Source organism: Mus caroli, unplaced genomic scaffold, assembly GCF_978045245.1.
Source record: "Mus caroli unplaced genomic scaffold, Mus_caroli_1 scaffold_4, whole genome shotgun sequence".
NCBI classification, from domain to species: domain Eukaryota; kingdom Metazoa; phylum Chordata; class Mammalia; order Rodentia; family Muridae; genus Mus; species Mus caroli.
In genome coordinates, this window is record NW_028227259.1 from 154,716,090 (window position 1) to 154,743,015 (window position 26,926).

General features: G+C 46.3%; 2 protein-coding genes across 2 annotated transcripts in view; both read right to left on the reverse strand.

Moving 5' to 3' along the window:
* Positions 1-1,666: 1,666 nt before the first annotated feature.
* On the reverse strand, positions 1,667-26,668 carry N4bp2l1 (NEDD4 binding protein 2 like 1). Its single transcript, XM_021162639.3, has 5 exons — positions 26,229-26,668; positions 6,302-6,429; positions 5,904-5,992; positions 3,998-4,074; positions 1,667-2,984 (listed from the first exon to the last, which is right to left on the reverse strand). Exons 1-5 carry the CDS (start codon positions 26,645-26,647, stop codon positions 2,735-2,737), a joined length of 963 nt encoding a protein of 320 aa, XP_021018298.2. The 5' UTR covers positions 26,648-26,668; the 3' UTR covers positions 1,667-2,734.
* The window catches only part of LOC110295159 (uncharacterized), an 89,570-nt gene continuing 69,586 nt past the window's right edge, over positions 6,943-26,926 (reverse strand). Inside the window, exon 9 of the mRNA XM_085837477.1 lies at positions 6,943-6,961. The gene's annotated coding sequence lies outside the window, so the exon portion shown is untranslated. The remainder of the gene's footprint in view (positions 6,962-26,926) is intronic.

Here is a 26,926-nt window from a genome sequence, read left to right on the forward strand (position 1 = left end):
CCAGTCAGGCATAATGACACACACCTGTCATCCCAGCATGTAGGAGGTAGAGAGGGGAGTCTGGGCCACCCTTCATTACACAGAGGGTTCTAGGCGTCGGGTTGCAAAGTCCTTCCCTGACCACAGCCCCATCGGCAGGTGGATGCTCTCACTGAACTTCAGCTGTAAAGTGCTCTGCTCTTAGTGATTTAAACTTTGTTCACAAAGTAATTTGGTCTTCATGTCCTAATCATTGTACTAGAGACCCAACCTAGAGCAGAGTAAATAAGTCTTACATAACAGGAATTATGCTATTTATAAAATTTAACTTTTTTTTGTTTTTCGAGACAGGGTTTCTTTGTGTAGCCCTGGCTGTGCTGGAACTTGTTCAAGACCAGGCTGACCTCGAACTCAGAGATCCACCTGCCTCTGCCTCCCAAGTGCTGGGATCAAAGGTGTGAGCCACTTCCACCCAGCTGATATTTAACCGTTTTTCTTGTGAATCCTGTCAAAAGTGCTGTTCTGTTCTCCGTTCTCTCAGGCCACCAGTTACAGACAGCTAGTACAGATGCCTTACATAAGCCATAAACATCCATGCTGAGTGAACAAAGTATGAAACTTTGCTAGGTGTGCATATTTTCCTTCTGAAAGTGACAATGGTTAAAGCCCACAGTGTGTACTATATGACTGGGGATGAATGGCAAAAGCATTTGGTGTTACTTATTCTTAATGAGAGCCTTTGGTTGCAGAGTGCTCAGCTAATTCTATGAATAATGCAAGTGGAGCTATAGTAACGGGAGTCAGTGATGGCTGTTCAAAGGGTCCATAAGACAGAAGCCAGAGGAGTCGAAAGGGAAAGTATGTATTGCTTTTAAATATGTACTTGGTAGCATTTAATCAGTTGGTTTTTGGGATAAGCTTGGTGGCGTTTAATCAATTTTATGCTTCCAAACCAAGTATTTTGGTATTTCCATGTAGAAGAAAGCAGAGACGTGGTTGGGCAGTACTTTGAGAGCTCTGAGAAGCCTCTGGGCCAAAAGCCAAAGCCTTTTATTGTGGTCTTTGGTCTCAGCCCAGGCAAACCAAAGCTCTGAGAGCCAACCAGCCACATCAGAGAACGAGGATCCTGTCCTTTGGCTGCACGTGTGGAACCAGAGGAAGGGAATTCCATTTGGCCTCTGACCCTTCTCCCCTTTGCCAACTTAGATGCATGAAGCCATCCATACCAAAGTCATGTACACAGGCAGCATACAGGCTATGATTCCAACAATTACCTGGGTCTGGCAGGTAAGAAAACTAAATGAATTGCTACAGGACTGCCATGTGCAAACTTAAAATGGCAGATTCATCCCAATTTACTATGAGACTCATCATCTGGGCTTTTTGTTATTGTTATTATTGGTGTTAGTTATTTTTATATAACATTACTTATTACTAAGACACCAATTTGGAAAATGTTAGGGAAGTGTGTTGCTTATTGTCAGGAAGATGTTGAGTAGATTCCAACAGTTGATAATGGCATGGCAGGTAGGCTTTCTAATGTATGCCCTTCATTCCTCCCAGTTATTAACAATGATTCAAGAATAAGCCTATTATATATGCAAAGGTTATTTTTTGGGTGAAGTCCTTGGGTTTTGGTAAATGTTTTGTTGTTAAACAAAAAATAAATTCAATGGAAAACCCAATATAAATTCAATACCATATACAATTTTAATAACCATAAAAGCACCATTATATAAGACACTTAAAATAATATCTCACAAAACATTAGAAAGAAGCTGTTGGCCAAAAATAAATAGAGCATACATTTCACACGGTCTTGTCACATTCTCGTACCAATGAATCTGACTCCAGCCTGCTGGGATTTAATTTGGACTCATACACCCATAATTGATATGAGGGGCATTCCACAGTTTACTGTCTCAACACCACATACAACAGCCAGACTGCTCATCTAGTGGGCATGGCTTTCGTATCTCCTTGTATCACCTACACCCTGGCTGCGTCCTTGCTTTGCACTCCTAAACAACTGGGTTACTAATTAATAACACGTTACAGGCATCATTTTAGAAATCACTTGATGATTCTTAAAAACTGGTATTTTTCGAAAGCAGGATTATTTACACTGTTAGACTACAAGCTAGAGGGAGGAGTTTGTCCTGACACTGCTGTCTACAGGGTCAGTTGCCTTTGTTACTAAGAATTCACAGGCATTTTTAACAGAGGGGTAACTCCCCTAATGTTACCTTGAACACTTTTGCACTTTAGGTCTAAAAGAAAATCAGTGCCATTAAAGTGACAGTTCAGGTCTCTGGAGGCAGATAGATCATCAAAGCGGCAATGGCACTAAGCTGCTTCCTGCCTCTGCCTCCCTCACTTCTCCAGCTCTGTGGAGAAGCTGGATCTGTCAGAGACAGTAGTACTGTAGCCTATAGACATGTACTAGTAGCATCTTGTTTTATTCATGACTGTAGCAACTAATTGATAATCTTGGATTTCAATTTCAATTCAATTCTTTCCCTGGAGAAAGACCCTTGACTCCTCAGCAGGTCCCCAGCATCAGACCATGAGTACGGGCGCACGCTGACATCACTTGTTGGAGATAATAAATAGAATGACCTCTGTTCAGAAACTTCTGGGCTCAGCTATTTACACTGGACTTAGAGCTCTGGCTAACCCTGAACAAAGAATAAATACCAAAAATTGAAGTAGAAACTTTCTCTAGGAAAATTCTGCAGTGGCTGTGCCCGGGCCATTAATATCCTTGGTGATGGCCACCCCTTCTGTAGCCCTCGTTGGAGTAGAGGCCATTAGCCCTCCAGTTGGGGAGCTCTGTGTAGGTGTTCCAGTACCCCGAGCCGCTGGACGGTTCACTGTTCCTACCCTGGTTTCTGTTCGCTCTGCTCGGCTTTTCTGCATGAAGGACACTGTGAAAGGTAACATTGTGTTCATACCGTTCTTTCATTCGGTGTATTTTTTCTTTTGGGACCCCATGGATGTTTCTTCTACGTAGAAAAAAGGAAAAAAAAAATAATAATAACCCACAAGCCTTTAGTTAAGGCAGGCTATCACAATAAGTAACTTACATTACATACAAATCCTGCATTTCGTGGCTACTGCTCTGCCTCAGGAGACCGGGCAGAAGCATATGTTATATTGTCGAGGTACTTCGACAGCTCTGCTGTGGTTCCTCATGCTGCCCTGCACACCCCCCAAAAGCCTAGGGCTAGCTTTACAAAGTCCTTTCTAAAAGAAGGCTTTAGTCCTTTCTAAAGAAAGGCCAAGTGATGTTGACTTCGAACAAACACCACCAGAGTATAACTCCTGCATTTAGTGATCTGCTCGTTCTTGACATGATACATCTGTTATCAGTTTGGATCAGTTGGTCCGATACCATAAAATGATGCTTATTAAAACAATGTTAAGTTCTGGAGGGTACAAATACCTGTTGGGGATGTGGTTAGAAGTTCATTTGACAAGGTTTTCAATTACAGACTAGAGTTCTGAGCCATGTCAGATTTAGCAACCAGGCAATCATGGGGATGACCATAGACTTGCTTTAGAAATATTCTGCTTCTATTGGGTCATTTGGCATCAGGTAACATGGAGTGTGGTTATCAGAAGCATTAAAAACCAAGTTACTATTTGGACACGTGTTGCTGTATAAATCAAAGCAGCAGGAATGTGTCATGTTCTGCTTTTTCCAAAGATCTTGTCCCATGCGGAGCAATTACCTTAAATTCTCATCAGTGAGGAAGCAACTGAACACAAAGTTAAGTGTGTCCTTCTAAAGGACCAGGTCTAAGCCAAGGGTTAGCATTTAGCATCATGTTAGACATCTGGCTCGCTCAAAACTAAGGGCCTCACATTAATAGTTCCAAAGTTATCAGTTTCTAAGAATTACCATTTCTGGCCTGAAAACTAGTCCGTTTCCAGCCTGCAAAGATGCTTTTGTTCAGTCTGAAATTCCTGAAAAGAGCAGAATATGGAATGAAGAACTAGGAAAACAAAGAGATACCTTGCTAACTCTTGAACGTTGAATTTCCAGCGAGTGTCAGGTTCCCGGAATATAACTTCATAGTTATTCTCAAGAGCCTGATTTTTCAGAAGCACATAAGACAGTGAAGACATGGCATGCAGACTTGGGGATATTCACATTGCACTTAGCATTCACCACAGCCTTGTCCAAACGCCCCCGTTTTACAAGTCATCCAGGCCCTGAATCTATCTCCTGCATTTCATCCCCGTACCTAGACTCTCCCATTGTGTTATACAAGTCACAGTGTCAAAGATGATCAGTTTTGTCTAGTAGGAGTCTGAACATCCTTAAGATGGATCACTGAACTCTTGGTAAAACGTCCCAAACACAGGTGTGAACAGCGAGCCTGGGGAATTCCTAAAGCTGCTTCCACGATTATCTTGGATTTATCTCCTCCCATCTTGGTTTGTAACTGAGAGCGCCACTTATGAAATAAGAGTGACCTCCACATATTTTATTTACTGTTTCCAGCAAGCCCAGCTCCTCCCGCTCTGTAGTGCTTGGCCCCATGCCCTGGGCCCCATTTCCTTGAGTTTAGAAAATGAGTAAGGCTCTGGTGTAAACATCTGAATGTTCTTTGCATCTGTCCGTAAGCTGACCTCTTTGTTCAAACAGCCCTCTGCTATCACTAGTACTCGACATGTTAGAAAACGGAATTAAATGAGCTAAGCTGAGGGACTTCCTCCTTGGGCAACATGCATAAGCTGTGGTGCTCTGTAATACCAGAGGAGGTTAGAGTTAGTATTACACAAATCAAAACAGCCAAGAGAGAACATTCTCATTGTGCCCAAAAATGATTCTTGAGGTGCAGATAATCTAAGTCCCCTGACTCGGGCAGGAACACATCCACCAGAGCAGCCCCTGCACTCCACAAATGTGTAAGGTCATTATTATTTATCAGCTAATACCCCCTGGGGCTGAGCAGAACTGACAGGAAGGCATCCGTAGACAGAAGCACACCTGTCTGTATGCTATTTTACCTAAACTTGGGGGGCAAATATCTTTAAACTGCCAGGAGCTCTGTGGAAGAGACCTCACAACACACTAGGGCCCATGTGTAACTCAAGAAGCTGTCTGCCTCCTGCTGTGTTGTTTGTGGAATGAAAACTTGTTAGCATCAGATACAAACAGTCTGAAAAGATCAGAATGGAGTGATGTGTTGATATTTGTATTTTGCTGCCTTAATAGTGTCACGCTGTTAATCCTAAATCTGTCCTTAAACTAAGAAATTCTGTTGCCCTGGAACTCTCAGCAAAAGAGTGCTGAAATTCCCAGCCTACAGCAGGTAGACCTGACTCATTGGGACCCATAGCCCTGCCAGTGCGTTCTCTAGTCTGTACCTCCATGCAAGTGTCAGTGGATGTTCCTCTAAACAGAAAATAGCCATGACTGAAGAGCTAGCAAGGAGGCAAGCAGAGGCAGGCAAATCTCTGAGTTCAAGGCCAGCCTGGTCCACATAGTGAGTTCTAGAACAGCCATACCTACATAATGAGATCCTGTCTCAAAAAAGAGAAAGAAAGGAAGGAAAGAACAAAAAAAGGAAGAGAGAGAGGAAAGGAAAGAAAAAGAAAAAAGGAAAGAAAAGGAAGGAAGGAAGGAAGGAAGGAAGGAAGGAAGGAAGGAAGGAAGGAAGGAAGGAAAATATCTACCAAGGACTCAGACAAGTACTGCTATTGATGGAAGGCCCTCAGAAATGAAGTGGCCCCTCAGCAGCTGAACAGCAGAGAAAGCCCAAGACACCACTTGCAACTTTATTGGCTCCTTGGGAGAACTACCATTAGTGAATGTGAAATCATGGAAGACTAGAAAAAGAAGAAAGAACCCACATTTCAACTTTCTCATAAAATGTCCATAACTGAGAATTCAGAATGATACTTCTCCCTACCATGACTGCATAGGGCTTCATTTCCCAGGCGTGCAGGTTGGTGTTATCAATAATAATGGGGGATATGCCATTCCGCATTGCTTTCCTTGCTGTAACACAATGCAACACAATGGTGAACAACATGCAGCAGTCAGCAGTCAAGCATCATCCACATTATTGTTACTGCTATTACAGGAGGCCCTCCTCACACAGTTAAATGCTACCTAGTGCTGAGCCATTATCAGGGGGGTTCCATTTGCTGGCATCTACAGGGGTTAAGCCCTGCCATTCTGCAGGGTAGAAAAGCATCAAGGCTTTTGGTTAAAGCTCCTTCCAGGAAATGTATTCATTTTGAAGCTGCTACAATTTACATGCATAAGACTCCGCCCCCTCCCCGTGTTTGGAAAGGAATTTGTCACCTCTTTTCTGGTTCCACTCATGAGCTTCCTCCAAGAGGTTGGGGTTGAACTCATAGGTGCCATCTTCCCTGAAGAAAAAGTCATCGGTGCTGAAAATCAGGGCTCTGGGGTAGTCGTGCTGCAGCTGTCTGCAAAGTGGAGAAACAGAAAAGGGATCCTCCTGTCACCAACAGTTCCTTCCATCTTTAGCAGCAGAAAATAATTCTGAGATCTCCACATTTTGAATTTTCAACTTCACTTAAAAGGAGAACCAATTATCTCCGGAAGTCATCACTCCTCAACAGGAGGCCGAGAGGCCGCTGTGCGCGTTGCCAACTCTTAAAAGTGAGAGGTCACTGGTCACGGCCACTGCCTCCTGCAGCAACCAGAATCGACTAAAACTCCAAGGCTAAGTCGAAGGCATGGTGACTGTTTCCTGTCGGACATCAGTTACCAGGGCCACTCCTCTCTGAGACAGTAGTGCCCTCCCACACCTCCCGTTGGGCACCATGCCCCCACGCTGCAGCCCTTCCCTTGGCCCCTAAACTCTTACCTGTCCTGGGTCCCATTCCTCGGAGCTCTGATCTCTGTAAGGACCCATCTGAGCAACTAGTTCTTGCTGAGGTATGAAATGTGGATAAAGGAGATGTGTGTGAGCTACCCTCTGAGTTCTAACAATACCTAAACCAGCAGGAAAAAGCACAAGAGAAGGAGAGAGGTGAACCCAATGGTGCCCCTGTGCTTTAACCCTACCACTCTTGGCCGACCGAAATATGAAAATGTCACAGAAAACAAGTAACATCACAGAGAGCGCCTCTATGCCAAATAGAGAGGGGAGTTAAGATCTGCAGGAAAGAATCTCAAAAGAGATGCTTCAGTTTGGGGTTGCATCATATCTTTGAGCAGGCACTATCAAATCAGATAGTGACTGAGTCGGTACCGAACAGCCTCCTTGTAATAAGAAACAAAAACAAAACCCAAAAAAACCCAAACCAGAGAAACTTAATATCTGGCGATGCATGCCCTGCATCCCAACAGATTCTGCCACTGAGTGGAATCCACCCCTACAGCTGTGTGGAAAGTGAAAAGGGCAGGAAGACAAAGGGCAAAGCAGGTGGAGACACCGTGCATGCCCTGTTAGCTTCTGCTCTCAGCAGCCCTAGAGGTAGGTTATTTTAACTCAGCAAGAATATGGAGCTGTAGAGCTGGGCTCCACCCTCAAGCCTCCACTGCAGCCACCATGAACCCATCTGTCTGAGCTTGTCTTCTCAACTCGATAAGACACAGACAATGAGAAGGACTGGAGGGACAGCACTTTGTAAACGGTGAGGTGCTCAGCAAACCTGAGGGTCAGTAGTAACTTACCCAGCCCAGCCTGCCAGCAGGACCCAGGCTTAGTGCACATGAGCGTGGGGGCTTTCTAGGTGTTGCAGTGGATGTGAGAGGGCAAAGGGTAAGAGCTTCCACTCTGACATGTCAGTACATACACAATCCAGAGACAGAAAACAAGCATCTCTACCTGCATCCTTCAGAGGGCCTGACAGCAGAGTTGGGGAAAAAAACGACAAAGTAAATGCATTTTGTTACAGTCTGTGGTGGCACACAGGGCCACCTTGATTTTTAACAGCAACCTGACTGTCCTTGGTAGACTTGTGAGAACAAGTAGGCATATATTTCATTTTATTGTTTATCTATTTTGTGTACTATCTGCACACGGACCCATGGAGTCCAGAAGAGGGCCATCAGATCTCCTGGAGCTGGAATTATAGGCAGTTGCACACCACCTTATGGGTGCTGGAAACCAAGAGGTTAAGTGCTCTTAACCTCTGATCCATCTCTTCAGCAAGGAGATAAAATTTTCCATATCAAAGGACTAGGAACAATTACCCAACTTATTAAACCCTGATTTCCAGACACCAAGTGTTACACAAAGTGTTAAGGCACAAAAACTAAAGTTTTTCAAAACTGGATTCCCTGGCTAAGGGACCGGGCCTCCTGCAGTTTGTGTGACCCAAGTAGGACAAGCTGTACTGACAAAACACAAACAATTTGGGCCAGAAACATTAACAGTTTGATAAGTGAGACATTGCAAAAGAGATAACATTTGACTTGGACCTTGAGGGTTGAAGAACTTTTACCTCTTGTAAAAAGGGATAAGAGAAGGCAGGAGCGACACACCCAGAGTGAATAAATAAAAGCACAGACCGTTTTGTTATAGTAAGTCATCAGAAATGCTGCACGCAAAGTTTTAAGAGGAATTTGGCAAGGTGGAACCAGTCCAAAGTGTGACCACAAACCATGGAAACCATGCCGCAGATCATCCAAGTGGACAGGTTTATGGTAAAGACACTAAGAACGGTTCATGGCAGTTCTCACGTACAGAAAGTCCGTTTATGGAAGGGGGAGGGAACTGGCTTGGGAGTCACAGTGTCGACTGTGTCAGCCCAAGAGTTCTGGTCTTGCCAGGTGTCCTTCACACACACAAGGTGCAAAGAGTCTAGGCAAGCCTCCTGTGAGCTTCTGATGGGCTGGCTTTGACTGGCTCTGAGTCTCCAGGCCCCTGGGCAGGAGGGCAGGAGTGGACACCATACTGCATCAGGCAAAGTAAATTAGTCTCTTGTGAACTGGCATGATAGAAATCAGTTTCAAGTTCTTGAAGGAATTGGGAGCACAGGAAATATGGCAATGCTCAGTCACCCATGGGTATAGAGAGTGGTGGGAGATGAGGAGGACAAAGGTTTGGTCTCTACAGAGAAGGTTCACTGAGCTTGACCACACAGCTGAAAAGGTCAAACCCCACAACCAAGCCCCAATCTCCAACACAAACAGTGACAGAAGCCCTGAAGAGTGAGGGCATAGTTCGAGAAGCCATTTCAGAGATGGGTATTTTAAATTTTGCTGAGTGATATTGGTCAACACTCTCAAGTTTTGGGTTATTTCATAAACACGACTTGTTCTAATAAAATCTATCATTCAAATGGAAGTCATTTCCCCTGCCTCTCTCCTGTGTGCTACGTGACTGACTGTTGAAACCGAGGGTTATTTTCTTCTGTACTCTGTCCCATCTACTGTCCCTTCTACTGTCCCTTCTACTGTCCCTTCTACTGTCCCTTCTACTGACCCTTCTACTGTCCCTTCTACTGACCCTTCTACTGTCCCTTCTACTGTCCCATCTACTGTCCCTTCTACTGTCCCTTCTAGACTGGGTCTGGTTTGTTGAGCCTTTTCAGAGATAAGTTTTTCTTTCCATGTGTAATCCTTATGGACTCGTTTTTGGCTCTTGGTGGCTTACACTATGGACAGAAATTTACATTTTTAAGGTTTTCTCCAGGTGGACTTAAAGACACGCTGTTTGCTGCACACTTTATTCGCTTCTTAGTCCCTTTTAGACAACACACAAAACAAAACATTGCTGGCCTTTCTGACTTGGATGTTTTACTCAGAGTGAAACCGCTCAGGCCCACCACAGGGCCTTATGGGCTCTCCATTCCTGAGACACGCGTGACCGTGGGCTCCACAGTCCTCCCAGCAAACTAACAGAGTGCACATCACCGGTGTGATGACAGTCTGCTTTTTCCTTTGGTCTGTCGCTTTTTTTTTTTTTCTTACTTCTACCTGGATGTCAAATTAGCACCAAAAGCCATAGCAACATCTTGAAAATTCAAGACAGTAGAAACACTAGCGAAGCAGAGGTGATTAAGTGACAGTATTTCAACTGTAAAACTTAAGTGTGAGCAATAAATACCATTGCACCAGCTTCAGGGATGAGGCGTGTGCCTCAGCGCTAACCTTCTCTATGGTGGTCAGGAGCCTCGTGCATTAGGGCAATTGAGCAAATGAAAAACAGAAGAATGGAAAGAAAATAGACGATGACTTCCACGTAGCTTCCCCTCCTCCACTGCCCTTCTCCCAATTCACTAAAATTACGAGAGGAACTCGAGTGCTAATTCGTATTTCATAACTTACTCTCAATACGATCAGAACTATGGCATGGTGGCTATCTGTCAGCTGAGGACCTGCTGGCTAGGAAGTCTCCCTTGTACCCCTGACTTTACATTTTCAGACATGTGTTGGTAGATCCCTATTCAGGACCCAGCTTTGGCAATTACCCACCATAGTTCTGCGCAGTGAACATCATCTCAGTAAGCTCTCCCTAGAACTGAATTGTTTGGGTCAGGAGTTAAAAAGATCCACACATCCTCTCTGGCCACCGCATGTGTCACACTTCATTTCCTCTGCTTTTCCCTTCTTTAGGTTGCACCTTTACTTTTTTTTTTTCTGCCCACAACTTCTAATTAGAAAATGTTCAAATCTATATACAAATGGGGGAGATGCAGAACAATGTACACTGCTTTCCCTCTGTCTGCAGTCACTAGATTGTCATATTTGGTCTCAATTATTCTGTCTCTTCTATTCAAGGCTCTTTACTCCTGGGTTCCTGCCAACATTCTTCTAGGTGAACACGATGTTTGAGTTCATGTCATAAAGATTTCAAATTTTTCTCACAGTCTCAAATTTGAAATTACTTTAATTCATTTTATATTTAAATATTTAAAATTTTCTCTTACAGTTCCCCAAACTATCTTCATTCATTCCAAGTACTATCTTTGGTAATTAAATGCGTTTGGTGTCTTTCATCTAAAACTGTCCCCATGTCTGTCTGTCTGTCTGTCTCTCTCTCTCTCCCCCCCACCCCCCAAGAGTCCAGATGAGTCTCTGGTTGTTTGCTCAGGATTGGGTCCAGACTAAACCTTGTTGGGTGGGTGTTATGGAGGAGAGATGTTGTTCCTGATCTCACATGACACCCACCCACTGTGCCCATGCAGACACTTGGCTAAAAGTCGGGGTCATCGAGTCTTCCACTGTGAGATAAGCTCATTGGCTGGCTTAGTGATGATGCTAATGTGTGAACCCGGGACCATGTGACTGCCCTGGCTTCCAGCAGTCTTCCCTGTGTATATGACACCTCGAGGTCCCGCAAGTCTTATGTTTCTCATTTGAAACTCTTGTCATGTCTTCTAGGTAGAATTGTCTTATAAAGAGCCTCCTCACTTCTCTTTTCATCGTCTTCATCTTATTTGTTTATTTGTTCATTGCTATGTAGCTCAAACTACTTTTGCCTCAGCTTCTCAAGTGCTGGGGTTGCAGGCATGCACTACCATACCCAGACCACCCTATACTTCAGCTTGCTTGCTTGCTACAGTAGCTCTGACGGGCTTAAAAATTCACTATGCAGACCAGGATGGCCTCATAGACACAGCTAATCCTCCTGCCTCTGTCTCCCAATCACTGGGATTCCAGGCATGCACTACTGTATCCCGTCCTCTCATTGTTCTTTACAATGTTCCAGCTGTCCCAAATTTAGTTGGTGATACACCCCAAACTGGCTCCTCTTATGAAAATGAGGCTCCAGCTTGTGAAAAGTATAATTTTTTCCTAATTAGCAAAGATACACATTGAAACATTAAAGGGGGGGTCGGGGAGATTGGGGGCTGGGGGGTAAGGAGTAAAAGTAGGCTCCTGTATTCCTCCAACCAAAAATAATTTCTAACATTTGGTCTTATATAGAAGAAAATCTTTAAATCCTCTATTAATTGTATGTGTTTATGCACATGTGTGAGGTCAGAGGACAAGTGTCAGGGGTCATTTCTCTCCCGTCACCATTTTGGTTCCAGGATCAAACTAGGGCCGTAAGGCTTGGTGGCTAGTGCCATCACCTAGCACAAAGTTTTTTGCTTGTTTCCTCGCTTGCTTGCTCATTTCATTTCTAAGACAGAGTCTTACTAGGTCGCCTTCACTGGCCAGGAACTCAGAGAGATCAGCCTGCCTCTGTCTCCCAGGTGCCAGCATTAAAGGCAGGTGCCAGCACATTCAGACTACATCTTTAAAATCTTCACCTCTTGTGTAAAACCAGGAATGTAAAATCTTCACCTCTTGTGTAAAACCAGGAATGTGATATAAACCATACCAAGTTTTTGCTGGCAGTTGTTTTTTTTTTTTCCATAATAAATTGTTTCTCACCCTATGAGATTATTTTTTGTGTGTGTGTGACATTTCAATGCCCGGCAGCTTACACTTGTGCACAGGGATGCGCCACAGTTTACCGAAGAATTGCCTCTTGACTACCCAGTGTGTTAGTCCTGCCGTCTCCTGTGTGTTGATGAGAGGCTCCTCAGCTGGAGATTTAGCTTACCAAATGTTACTTTCCTATATGTTAGAACAATGGCTTTTGACATTATTTACTGGAATCTGTAGATAATAAAGCTTAAGTCTGTACAAATGTATCCCTGCCACATAGAGCTTCTTTTATCTTCAAACCATGCCTTTGGTGGACATCAAAACGGTCTTTCGCACCCCAAGGTTATGTCATCGTGTCTATATTCTAGAACATGTTCCTCCTCTGTCCATCTGAAATTTTACTTATACACAGTACTGGTTAAGGATCTAACTTACTGTTTTTTTACCTAGGACCCTGCTTGTTCCCAAACTGTTGCCTAAGGATCTTACCCTTTCCCATCATTTTGAAATACTTTCTCCACTGTACCAAATGACTGCACATAGTTAGAGCTATCATGGGACTTCGTCATTTTGTCCCTATGTTTGGCTCAATCTTCTTGCCTTCTTTACTAGTGTTTTCATTACATTCAGTGGTGTGGATATTCCCTTTATAAAATTTATACTTTTACTTTTTAATTGTTGTTGTTGCAGAAGTGTCTCTGAACAATGTCAATGAAAAACATCTCCTCCTTGCTCCATCATGGTTTCAGTGACTTTCCCAGAGTGGTCAGCAGGAAACAAAGACCTTGGTGTTTCTGAGCTCTCCCTAACCTTTGTAACACTTTTATGAAGTAAATAATAGTTCCTCCAGTTTGCAGATACTGAAACTGCTGCTTGGAGAGATTAAATAGCTGGCCAGCGTTCAGAGTTTCCAAGTGGCACCGCCAGAGTGTTCCTTCAGGTCTACAGAGAGCCAGGCTGTGTGGTGTCACAGTCTAGCTCTTCTAGCTCTGAGTGCATCTTAGTGTCTCACATATCGGTGACATGTAGCCACAGTCTGCACGTGTGTCTTCACCTGCAGTTACAGTCTGCACGTGTGTGTCTTCACCTGCAGTTACAGTCTGCACGTGTGTGTCTTCACCTGCAGTTACAGTCTGCACTTGTGTGTGCCTTCACCTGCAGTTACAGACTGCCTTTTATTATGACACTTCCTTAGTTAAAAAGAAAAACTGACGTGTGTATATGAGTGCCTGGGTGTGTGTCTGGCACCTTGTTTCTGCCTGATGCCTGTGGAGACCAGAATAGAGCATCAGACTCTGGCACTGGAATTAGAGATGGCTGTGAGCCACCATGTGGTTGCTGCAAATGAACCCAGGTCCTCTGCAAGAGCAGTCAGTGCTCTTAACCTCTGAACCATCTCTAGCATGGATGATGACATTATTACACTGAGTTGCATCACTGAACTTGGGTCACATTTCTCCCCTGTCAGCAGCCCTGTGCAGCCACCATTCCTAAAGAGCGTCCCAGCTGCCCAGCAACTCTAGGCTTCACGTCTTGGTTCTGCACCACAGGAAGTGGCAGCGACCCCTGAAACTGCAGCTTTAAAGCACACATTGCCACACACTCCCAGAAATGACAGCACTGTCACAGTCATCACGGGACCCATCCCTGCCATCACTGCTGCATCTTCAGCTCAAAGATGTCACATGCTACAAACACTGCATGGCTTGTCAATGTCACACTTGTTCTGTGTTACTGTGTGGTTTTCTGCATTGTGACTCTGCTAATCTGTGCCTCCAAAGAATTTTACAGCTCCAAAGTTTACCTCAGAGTCTTTAACACACACACACACACACACACACACACACACACACACACGCTCGCCCCCTTCAGCCCCCCCCCCCTACACACAAGGTCCTTTTTCTTTGTAACCTTTTCCTTTTCACTCAACAGAAAAGCAGAGCCCCCACTCCTCTCTGTAGAGCAGAGAATCTTGCAACATAAACAAAGAGTTCAACCTGGAGGTGGCAAGGTGGCAAGGGCAAGGCTGTGACTCTGTGGACCGTCCACCCAGGGCTGTTCATCAGCACCACCTCCTGTTGGTTCTGGGACTCAGTTCAGCCAGCTGCCCACTTTAACCCTGGTGCTCCTGGGCTCCTCCTGGGCTTCACTCCTGCTCTCCAAAGCATCCTCCTAGAATTACAGGATTAATTCCTTTACATTGCACATTTATTTCCCCACCGCTAGCAATATTAGATCCACCTGGGCAGGATCATTTTTTTTTTCACTAGTGCTTCCCTGGAATACAAATGGAAATATGGAGTATTGCATATTTTAGATCTCTTCATGTTAATACACAGGCTAGGTTCATTCCCTTTAACTCCCACATATGAGTACTCCATTATCCACAATTTAAAACAAACCAACCAACCAAAAAACTAACATTAGATGCTATGTGCCAACTGCTATTCTATGGCTTTTTATTTCCTGCATAATGCTCAAGTAGAGGGGCTGGAGAGATGGCTCAGCAGTTAAGAGCACCGACTGCTCTTCCAGAGGTCCTGAGTTCAATTCTCAGTAACCACATGCTGGCTCACAACCATCTGTAATAGGATCTGATGACTTCTTCTGGTGTGTCTGAAGACAGCGACTGGGTACTCACGTACATCGAACAAACAAACCCAGGCTCTGATCCCAGAGCCCCATACTAAACCCCTAGGTCAGAATGTTAAAGATAAAACATAGTCTATCAGTTTCTAGCCCTCTCTGCAGACACCTGGAGTGCTCGAAATGATGCCTGTCATGAAGACACTCCAATGGCCGATCTCCTGAGCACATTCTGGGTTAACCTGCAGGGCACACTTCAAGTGCACTAGCTCTGAAGGGCTTTGGGATTTTTATTTTGTTTGTGTGGGGTGTTTAACATGGTAAAGTAGATGCACTCTGTGCTCTGAAATCGTCTTCCTCCTCCAGGACAGACACACTCTCTGAAGGCAGGGTTTCTGTGTAGTGTCTAGCACTCTTACCTCAGCATCTAGAATAGACGCCAGGCACACAGGATGGGACAGATACATCGAGAATGAGGAGTGGCTTTTTTTTCTTAATATACAATTTATTTTTATTCTCATTTTATGTTCACTGGTGTTTTGCCTGCATGTATATCTGTGTAAGGGTGTCAGAACCCTGGAACTCAAGTTATTCTAAATGGTTGTGAGCTGCCATGTAGGTGCTGGGAATTGAACCCGGATCCTTGGGGAACATAGCCCGAGCTCTTAACCACTGAGCCATCTCTCCAGCCCTGATGGATGGCCTTCAAATGCCATGTTCTTTAGCCATAACTTGGCAAGTTCTTTTCATAGGGTCCCGAACTGTGTGATACTGTTCTCAAGGTCAGCCTGCAAACCGGCCAGGGAGTGAGGAGGGTTCTATCCAGCACCCAGCAGCTTGAGAGCGGGTTGAAACCCTGGGCAGCTTCCTGAGGGCCAATGTTGCCAACCCCCACATTAGGGCTGAATCCTGACCTTGGGAGATGGGCCTTGGTCTCCACTGTATCTCTCAGCTTTTTTTTTTTTTTAAAGATTTATTTATTTACTATATGTAAGTACACTGTAGCTGTCTTCAGACACACCAGAAGAGGGAGTCAGATCTTGTTACGGATGGTTGTGAGCCACCATGTGGTTGCTGGGATTTGAACTAAGGACCTTTGGAAGAGCAGTCGGGTGCTCTTACCTGCTGAGCCATCTCACCAGCCCATCTCTCAGCTCTTTTCTCAGTACCTCATTAGATAAGCAGCCTTCCACTTCCCAAGAAACCTCTACTGAGTCAAAGGACCACAAAGGCTGGTAACGGTTCCTGGGCTGGCCTATGGTTCACTCTCTCTCACTTCCAAAGCATGCCATGCTTTCTGGGATCCAACAGCAGATCCCCACACATACAGTATGGCCACACCTACCTCTAGCTAAGGTCTTCTGACTTTCTGATTTGTGGGCAGCCTGTCATGTCTAGCAATGGAATCTGTTGTTCCCTGTGCCTGTTCTCAGTTCATCAATCAAACCCGCTTGCTCTCAGAACTGGGGGAAGGAATCAGGAACCAAAGCCCAGGCTTTTAGTTGGTCCAGAGGGCAGCGATCCAGGCCAGTGGTCACTCTTGACCCTCACTTTATTGTGGATCACAGGTAGTGGCAACCACGCATTTGATCTTAATTTGTAAATCTATTTTTAAGGTAAAGATCAAATAAAAGGGCTGTTTATCAAATGTTTTCATACATTGAAAAAAAAGTAGAGTTCTCAGCATCGAAGGGTACCTGGGATGCGTGGTCCAGCCTGCCCTCCTCCCTCCTCCCCGTGTATTCTCTACACCGAATGCTCCTCCTCTCACAGCTGCTCACTCCAGCAGCCTCTTCTTGCTTTTCTTCTTTCCTCAAAAGCCACACTAGCATGTGAGCCTCAGTCTCTGAGGAGGACTCCAGAGTCGCCTTTTGTTAACAACTCTAGTGAATACCTACAAGATGCAGGACTTGTTTTAGAGGCAGGACAGAAAATAAAGACAGTATTTATGGGGCTGGAGAGATGGCTCGGCGGTTAAGAGCACTGACTGAGTCCTGAGTTCAATTCCCAGCAACCACATGGTGGCTCACAACCATCCATGATGAGATCTGATGCCCGTCTTCAGTGTGTCTGAAGGCAGCTATGGTGTATTCATATACATAAAATAAGTAAATAATTCTTCTTTTTAAAAAGACAGTATTTGTTGAAACAGGATCTCAATAATATAGTCTAGGCTGGCCTCGAACTTACATCAATCCTCCTGCCTCAGCCTCAGTAAGTGCCAGTACTACAGGTATGTAACTCAGATACCGTTTTATATAGAGATAGATAAAGATGTAGCTTAGATATGGTTTCTAACTCAAAGACCTTAGATCATATCTCCTGAAACTCGCATTCTAATAAAAGGGTATGTTTTCAGGGTAGGGACATCTGTTTACAAAAAGAGAGTCACAGAACAAGCTAAATAATGCTTTGGAGTCTCCTTAGATAGCAGAGAAAGCCTTTCCTCCTAGTATGGTATTCTCAACTCCGCAAGACCTCATGTCTACAACCACCCTCAACAGGCTGCTCCAGGACTCTGGGGGCAATGGGTGGAGGAACCTTTGTCTCTGAACAGCCCGTGGGCTCATGACAAGGCTGGGGCTGGAGAGATGGCTCAGCCATGAAGCACACTGGTTGCTTTTGTAGAAGACCTGGGTTTGGTTCCCAGCACCTATGTGGCAACAAATATCCATCTGCAATTCCAGTTTCAGAGGATCCAAACCCCCTTTCTGGTCTCTGAAGGCACTGTATGCATTTGGTGCATGCACATACATTCAGGCAAAACAGCATATGCATGAAATAGTGTGCCTCTTTCCCTCTTCCTGCCTGGATCCTTACCTTGATATAACTGAGAGCCTTTCCCAAGTCGTGCAAAAGATGCAACAGAGAGCCTTTCCCACACTCATCTGATTCTCACAAGCTTTCACCAGTCCCACAGGGTTAGGCAGATTTTAGATGACTTGAAGGGACCAAAAACTAACATCTTACTGTATTTGTTAGAGTTCAAATGGCCCTGGAGAGCACCCTTCTACAGCTATGTCATGGAGCACCAAAAAGAAAGTAAGTTAAGTCGTAAGCACACTATCATGTAAGCCGATGTAGAGACGTGGAAGTTGACATTCCTCTCCAGTACACTGTGATCAGTTGAAAAATCAACACTTAAAAGTCTGAATCTCATCTCCCAGTGAAATCCTCTAGCAAAAGACCTTGGTGATATTTCTAATTAGGAGAAACATCTCTTTTTAATACTGACAATGATAAGAGGTAGCTTCCAGGCTGGAGAGATGGCTCAGCAGGTAAGAGTACTGACTGCTCTTCCAGAGGTCATGAGTTCAAATCCCAGCAACCACATGGTGGCTCAGAACCACCTGTAGTGAGATCTGATGCCCTCTTCTGGTGTGTCTAAAGACAGCTGCTGTGTACTTATTTATAATAATAAATAAATCTTAAAAAAACAAAAAAAAGTTAGCATCCTTACCCTGAGATCTGAAGTCCGGGTTCAACTAGCCCCCTAACAGGGGACTGAAGGTTTTTTACCACACTTGATGTTTCATAGTCTCTTATCAGGCCACTAGCTTCTTTTATGCTCTGGTTCAGGCCTGGGAATGGAGGTCTGTGGTACTGTATGGGGCTCTAGATCTAAGCCCAAATATTGAAAACTGTGGTAGGGGTGGGCTCAGCCCTATGACCCTGATGGAGATGTTTAACATAGCAGATCTTGGGCTCAGGTGGATGAACACTGCTGGAGCTTCTTAGCCATCTCCTTAGCCACACCCCTTAGCCTTTCCTGTGGAGGCGCCCTTCTTGACTTCCACACCCATTTCTGCTTCCTCTCAAATCCTAGTCCACACCTATGGTCCTACAAACCCACATCAGCTGCTCCTCCCCCATGACCCCATCAGTGCCAGGAAACACAGTGATGAGGTTCTTATACTGTGGGAGCCACCTTCCCGAACATGGCCATTTGTGAGTGAATATAAACCCATGTGACACTATAAACTCCTACTTCTTGTAAAACTCATATGGCACTTAGTCTCTATTTGTCTAGCCTCCAGAGGGAAGTAAGGCAAGGACCCTAGTTATTGAAATTTAGGAAAACCATGAAAAACTGTAAGTTCGAGTAGTCATTTCCCACAGTGGCCTGAACAACCAGAGGTCTGAGCTGCTACCTGCCTGCTACTGTATCATAATGTATAAAAGGTGGAATACTGTCAACTCTCGGTCTCGGTCTTCCTTCTGTGGAGGAGAGCCACTGGCTCATCCCCTAACCGACCCCTGTTCTCAGTGATTCTGTTCCCATGCCTTTCTCCTCACCTGTTTGTCCCCACGTCTTTTTAGACAAGTATCCTTCCAGTCCCAAGAGGTGTGAATGAGGAGAAAGGACGGCCATTAGGCAGCATCCCCGGGGCCCTAACTGAATCTATTAGGAGTTGTGTGTGATAGTGCCAGAGGGTAAAGGCCACAGAGAGACCAGTGTGACCAGTGTCAAACAAGGTGTACTGGCTATTTTTGTGTCAACTTGACACAGCTGGAGTTATCACAGAGAAAGGAGCTTCAGTTGAGGAAATGCCTCCAAGAGATCCAACTGTAAGGCATTTTCTCAATCAGTGATCAAGGGGGAAAGGCCCCTTGTGGGTGGGACCATCCCTGGGCTGGTAGTCTTGGGTTCTATAAGAGAGTAGGCTGAGCAAGCCAGGGAGGCAAGCCAGTAAAGAACATTCCTCCATGGCCTCTGCATCAGCTCCTGCTTTCTGACCTGCTTGAGTTCCAGTCCTGACTTCCTTTGGTGATGAACAGCAGTATGGAAGTGTAAGCCGAATAAACCCTTTCCTCCCCAACTTGCTTCTTGGTCATGATGTTTGTACAGGAATAGAAACCCTGACTAAAACAAATTGGTACCAGCAGAGTGGGGTATTCCTGTGACAACCTGACCATGTTTTGGGGAGGACTGTGGAAGGACTTTGGAACTTTGGGCTTGAAGATCCATTCGTTGTTAAGAGCTCTGTCAGATGTTGTGTAGGATCTTGGAAGATAATGTTGAGAACACTGCAGAAGATGGAGGTTTGGTTTGTGAAATTTCAGAGGGAAAATTAAAGACTCTTTTCAGGGCCATTGCTGTTTTGATTGTGAAGATTCTGTAGTTCTGGTTAGCTGGGGCTGAAGAATCAGCTGTGATTAACAAGATACCAGAACTACCAAAGCAAAAACTTTGCATTACTGGGACTATTGATGCTGGTTAGCTGGAGCTAAGAAATTAGTGGTGATTAAGAAGAGACCAGCATCGTTGAGGTGACATCATCTGGGAAGTGTTTTCTGAAAGCACAAAGAGGCTGTGTTCCAGAGATAGGCAAGGTTGTACTCCTTCTGCAGCGGGACTTGGTAATGTGTAAGGGTCACCCAGGTGGTACTGGTTTTGAAGGCACGAAGGGGTCACACAGAGCAGCTGAGGCTCGGCACTGTGAGAGGCCATGGAAGGCCATTGGTGAAGGTGCAGCCTCAGTTGCAATTGAAGGCCCAGGACTGAGGGGTCATGCAGTGTTTTGGAGATGCCAGTACCATGAGATGACCACCAAAAGCAGCAGCAGCAGTGGAGTACAGGTATCTGGAGCCCAGAGGACGATGTGTGTGCTACAAAGGGCATGGCTGGAGAAGTGACCCAAGCCCTTGGAGGAGCCCAGAAGATCGTGAGTTGGATCCCAGACATTGGACGGTTGGAGATTGATTTTTGCTTTGATTGTGACTGTGCCCTGATATTTTCCCTCTTGAAGGAAGAAACTGTTTTAGTGGAGCCCACAGTTAAGAGACTTTTAATTGTAAAAAGACTTTGGATTTTAAAAGAGTTGGATATTTTAAAGAGATTGAAAATTTAAGAATATGTAAAGACTGTGGGACTTTTAAAGTTATTTAGATCTTGGGGATGAATAAGAATGTAAGGGTTGAGGCTTACTAGTGATGTGTTTGTGTGTCAAGTTGACAAGGGGTCAATTGTACTGGCTATTTTTGTGTCAACTTGACACAGCTGGAGTTATCACAGAGAAAGGAGCTTCAGTTGAGGAAATGCCTCCAAGAGATCCAACTGTAAGGCATTTTCTCAATCAGTGATCAAGGGGGAAAGGCCCCTTGTGGGTGGGACCATCCCTGGGCTGGTAGTCTTGGGTTCTATAAGAGAGTAGGCTGAGCAAGCCAGGGAGGCAAGCCAGTAAAGAACATTCCTCCATGGCCTCTGCATCAGCTCCTGCTTTCTGACCTGCTTGAGTTCCAGTCCTGACTTCCTTTGGTGATGAACAGCAGTATGGAAGTGTAAGCCGAATAAACCCTTTCCTCCCCAACTTGCTTCTTGGTCATGATGTTTGTACAGGAATAGAAACCCTGACTAAAACACAAGGCTACTGGAATGAACAGCTGAATAGAAAGGCTCCTATTGCAGTTCACAAAGATGCGTTAGTTGTATAACCACACAATGGGATATTTTATTCACACATAAAATTAGGATGTTGTCATGTGTGGCCCAAGCATGAACCTTGAGACGGTATGCTGAGTGAGGCATAGGACAGATACTAAAGATCCACATACATGACACACTTAGACCAGCAAGAACACAGGGGCACCGAATAACTTGCAGGCTGCAGGAATAAAGGAAAGAGAAGGCTTTACTGCCATGTGTGTGTGTGTGTGGGGGGGGGCTTCTGTCAAGAGGGATTAAATAAAGAAATACAGTGACAATCACTGCATGGGTACTGATCTGTATCCTTTAAAGAGGTGAAAATAACCACAGTGGAGACATTAACCAATGCAATGCTCATATGCACGCACGCACGCACGCACGCATGCTCGCTCACACACAGTTCTGGACCACAAGGCCAAGAGCAAAAGGTTCTTACAACTTTTAAAAGCTTTATTTTTATTGTGTGCGTGCGTGTGTGTTGGCCAGAAGGCAAACTTATAGTATCAGTTTCCTCCACCTTTAATGTGGGCCCTCGGGACTGAACCCAGGTTTTCAGGCCTACACAGCAAGCATATCAAAGACCTACTGAGCCATCTCTTGAGCTCCATGTTCAACATTTAATTGTCTCCAAGATCCAGCTTTGAGCCTACCTAGCCTGTGGATTCAGGGCTAAGAAAACTCCTTTTAGTCAAGCCCAGCAGATCAACTGGCTTTTTCCCATCCCCCACTCTACCCTCTCTTCAAGGCCTAGACAAGAACCACCTCCATGTGGAGGAGACTCTGTCCCCGAGGGACTTTCACCCTCTGCCTGGCTCCCTTAGCCTTGAAGGCTATTAGCACCGAGGCACTGTTCCACATCCCACCCCGCTTGCCTACAGACAGAACTGATTGTTACTAATTGTTTCTTCCTGCTTGTTATTCTGAAACACCTTCTAGGCCCTGTCTAGGCCCCATCTACAGCCTCATTGAGAGTAAGTCTCAGAAAGCAAGGGAATTGGTCACTGTTGATTAGTGACTAATAGCATGGCTGGCCTTCACAGGCCACAGCGCCTGTGTTTACTATGGTCTCTGTGATCTTCACAGTGAATGTATTTGTGGGGTTGGCTCAGGTGTTAAAGGAATCAAGATAAAATGTCATAGTTGTTAAAAAGTTCATCTCCTCATGAGTTTCCTAGCCTATATGTCCAACCGGAAATCAACCTAAAAAAAGACTTCCTTGAGAGAAGGACACAGTTACTAGCCAAGTCATTAAAGACAGCATCTTTACTGCGCCTTGATGTTTCACCTTTAAAAAGTTACCAAGCAAGGCCACTCTGGTCTACAAAGTGAGTTCCAAGGCAGCCAGGGCTATACAGAGAGACCCTGTCTGGAGGGAGGGCTCAGCAGTTAAGAGCACTTGTTGCTCTTCAGGGCCCAGGGTATGATTCCCAGCACCCACATGATGGTTCATGACCATCTGCAACTCTAGCTTCAGAGGAGGCAGTGCCTTCTCCTGAAGTCGTCTCTAGGCATCGAGCACACATGTGGTAAACATACATGTGTGCATGCAAAACAACCACACACACACATATCTTTCAAAAAAATTTTTTTAAGTTACCAGGCAACGCACAACTGTTGCTGAAAATCATAAAACAAATGAGGGGAAAGTCTACGGTCCCTCTACTAAAAGTCAGCACCCATGGGTGTCTACTTATCTTCTCACTCAGTTTGTTTTTTTCTAAGCATCTATACAGACCTCTTTCTTTGAGCATAAAATGAGGTTTGCATGTCCGTGTGTAGCTTTCTTCTTAGTTTGTTTTTCGTTTTGGGGGACAGGATCTCACCTATCCCAGGTTGGTCTTGAACTGACGATGTAGCCAAAGATGACCCTGAACTTCTGATACTCCTGCTTCTACTTCCCAAGAGCTAGGATCACTATGACAGGCTTTTAATTTAATATCAGGAAAGAATACATTTACAGGTCATGTGTGTGTGTATGTGTGTGTGTGTGTTTGCTTCCATCAATGACTGTGTGGCTCATAAGTCAATCTATTTTTATGGTTACTATTTAATCAGTATATTATACTTATTTAGGTTGTCTTACTTTCTTGTCACATAAAGACATATCTCTGATGAGCATTCCTCTGTGTCTGCACGTTTGTGCAAGCATTTCCTCAGGATAAGTTCTCAGAGCTGGAATCACAGTTCATAGTAACCACCTATCCCCAGACGATGCTCAACCGAGAGCAGATTCTAATGTAGACTTAGAGCACATGCTAGCTCGGGTACTGTGATATGGCTAAAATGTTGAGACCAGATAAAAACCCAATTTAAAAGGAAAATCTGAAGAATTCAGAAAGATGTTTTCCATATCCCAGCAAGTTAGACATGAAGATTCTAGAATACAATGTTGGCTTGAAAGACAAGACGTATCCTATTTTTAAAAGAGATTTTATTAGTTATTTAGTCAAATGAGATATAAAAGTTAAGCAGGAGAAGATGAGCCCATATTTGCAAAAACTAACTTCCTCCAACGTTAAAGAAAAAGGTTTTATTTAAAGGTCTGGTTTAAGAAATACATGTCCATTATAGAAAATGTTGAAAGCATATAGAGAAAATGACCCTCAGGATCCAGCAAGGACATAATAACCGTACAGTGTCTCCGTTCTACATGGTGTATTTAAGACAATCTTCTTCTATTCTCCTCTCTCCTATTCCCTCCCTGGAAAACATGGTCCGGGAAGGCCTTGCTGTGACTTCCAGACCGGTTCTTACTTGCAACCCACCCTGATGAACTTTATATATAAACCCACAGCCCACCGCCCTGAGGCTTACATTGCCCCTCACAGTAGGGGGCCGAGTCCATGGTTTGTCTCCTCTGGTCACAGCCAATGCCTCTGTAACTCCGAGGGCTTGTCTGCCAATCAGTCACCTAACCAGTGCCTACATCTCCAGTGAGTAGCAGAGCTTGGCTAGGAAGCCATACTTGACTCTTTAGATCTGGCAACAGGAAGTTAAGAGAAAGATTCCCATTGAACCCTCTAACTTAATCACCTCTTCGTAGTCACAGAGAGGCATCAGGGTTGCTTAAGACAGCAGCTAGCTAGTGATGAGGTAGATCTACAGCAGGCTTCTGCCTTCAGGTCGGGGCTCACCCAATCTGTCCCTACAGGTGTTTAATGAGATGTTCTCTTGTCCGATGTCTTCTGCTTAGTCAAATGTCAAGCAGGAATTAAAATCCTAGAAGTGTAGAAAAGGAGAGACAGAAAGGACCCTTAAAAGGCTCCCCGGGCCAAGCCGTGGCTTTCCAGTGCTGACTCTCGCTCGGCTTCTTCTCTTCCCTGTTCTCTGATCCTCACACTACTTCCTCTCTCAGCGATTAGAGATGGCATGGCTAAAAGTTACTCCCTTCTGACTTTGAGCGCGTAAAGAATTACAGGCTGGCAAAGTGAAAGTGAGATCGAACAAGATTTGGCATCCTGAAAACACCCGGTAACAGATGTACCCTCTGTGAATTGCTGGATCACAAAATAACCAAGTTGTCCCGGGTTCCAAGGAGGCTCTCCACACCACCCAACCTGCCACTGCCAGGAGCCTCCGGAAAGAACCTCCGGAAGGGTGTCTCAGAAAAGGGTACCAGTGTGGCCTTCGCAAGTCACCTATCCCTCTAAGATGCAAAGATAGCAATTTTCGTTAGCTGGCTGCATCTCCACAAATCAGCTAGAACCCCAATACAAATTGTCAGCCCCTTATCTGGCCGTGTCAGTTTCCCCACCATCCATATCCAAAAGACTCGGGCCCTCCCCCTATGATCACTACCTGGTGCCATGGAAATCAGCATGTGACCGCGGGCTACCTTGATTCTTCAGCGGTTCCGGGGTCCTAGGGCTAGCCTTATCTGATGAGAAGGGAAGCAAGCACACAGGTGGCAAGTGACTGCTTCTACCGACTAGTGTGTGCCCGATAACGTTCGCGGAGGGTAAGACATGGCCCCTATCTTCAAGTATCTCACAGAAGGCAAAAGCAACCGTGTGCAAACCTAAGCGCAGTCACAGAGATGTAAACAGGAGCCAAGGCGCTGAGAAGGGCGGGCGGCTTCTACGGCAGGGTGAGGCAGCTGCGAGGGGAGGTAATAGAACCGGTTTTAAATGGCTAGTGAGATCAGTCGGGCAAAGGGTGACGGTGGGAAAGCCAGGCAGGAGGGCCAGCATCCTCAACCCCAGCAAGGAGAGAAACAGTCCAACGTTGCTGGAACACCAAGTGCAGGGCAGGGAGTGGAAGGCGTTCAGGCTGGAGCGGTGGGCCTAGCAAGGTGCAGCAGGCAGCAAGCCCGCGCAGTTCTCTCTGCCCGGGTACCCGAAGGGCCGCTTACGCAATTCACGAGTAAACGAATTTGGGCGCCCGCGGAGAGGCTGTCAGTGACGGTCGGTGGTGGCGCCGCCAGCCCCCCCGCCCCCTCCCCAGAGCACCTGTGCGCCTTCGCAGCCGCCAAAGCAGCCGCAGGCTGCGCCGATCCACCAGATCTCAAACCCGGGCCAGCGACGCGCGGACCCCCGACCCGGACCCCCCTGCCCCCCGAACTAGCTCCGGTGACAGCGCCTGTGGACGCCGTGGCGGCTGCCTGCGCGCCAGCGGGCAGGGAGCGGGTTTCTCTGCAGTCGCCACCAGCTTTTCCCGAAGAGCAGTCCCCGCGGGCCTCCCCGACCCGGGGCTGGGGACGAAGGTTGCCCGGGAGTCGGGGGGTGGGGGGCACCAGGCCGGGCGCGGCGGGGAAGGGCCGGCGGCGGCGTCTTGGGGCTTGCGCAAGGCGCACTGCCGAGGTCCGTCCTCCCGGGCCGGCGCGCGGCAAAGCTCTCGGGCGCGCGGGGCAAGGGCAGGGGCGGCGCGCGGAGCCGCTCGGGGCAGGGGCGCGCGTGGGCGCCAGGCCGCTCTCATTACCTGGCCAGCGTGGTTTTTCCCGAGCCCGGGAGGCCGCGCAGGAGGTAGAGGTGTTTCCTAAAGCTGTGGCGGCGCGGAGGCGGCCCCCGCGCGGGCGGCGGCCGAGGAGGCGGCTGGTGCTGCCGCTGTTGGAGGCTCAGCCTCTCGAACGATTCCAGAAAACTGTCCTCCATGGGGAGGGGGCTGGCGGCGAGGGCCCTGAGCTCCCTTCCTGAAGTCACGGTCTTGGCCAAAGCTGTTGTTTTTGTGACTCTCCGGCCATGTGATAGATGGAGGGGCGGGCGCTCGGAGCCCAGCCCCTCCTCCCCGGCCCCGCGAACCGCGGGAGGGGGCGTCTCTACCTGCGAGGCCCGGGCGCTGCCGGGGAGTCTGACAGCCGGGGGAAGCGTGGGTGACGCAGCCCCCAGCGCTCCCTCCATCCCCCCGCTGCCTTCCGCAGCCCTTCCCAAGGGAAGGGGCCTAGCCCCGGGGACACAGTGGGAGGTTTCCCTGCAGTCACCGTGGAAGCCCAGGGCTCTGCCTCATCTCACTTCAGACAGGCCTAGACCTTGAAAGTAAATACTTTCCGTGGGAGATTAGAGAATGTGACGAGGGCATCCGAGCAGTCACAGTAAAGACCGTTGTCTCCCCTACTGCCTGTGCATCAGTCAGCACCTGGCTGGGGTCCCAAGGACTGAGGTACACTCCTTCAGGGTCCT

Coding starts and splice junctions, on each gene's coding strand:
- N4bp2l1 (XM_021162639.3), bottom strand. CDS start 26,647: ATGGAGGGAGCGCTGGGGGCTGCGTCACCCACGCTTCCCCCGGCTGTC. Junction 6,430..26,228: donor GGAAAAACCACGCTGGCCAG/GTAATGAGAGCG, acceptor TCCACTTTGCAG/ACAGCTGCAGCACGACTACC. Junction 4,075..5,903: donor TGAAGCCCTATGCAGTCATG/GTAGGGAGAAGT, acceptor CTGAAAAATCAG/GCTCTTGAGAATAACTATGA.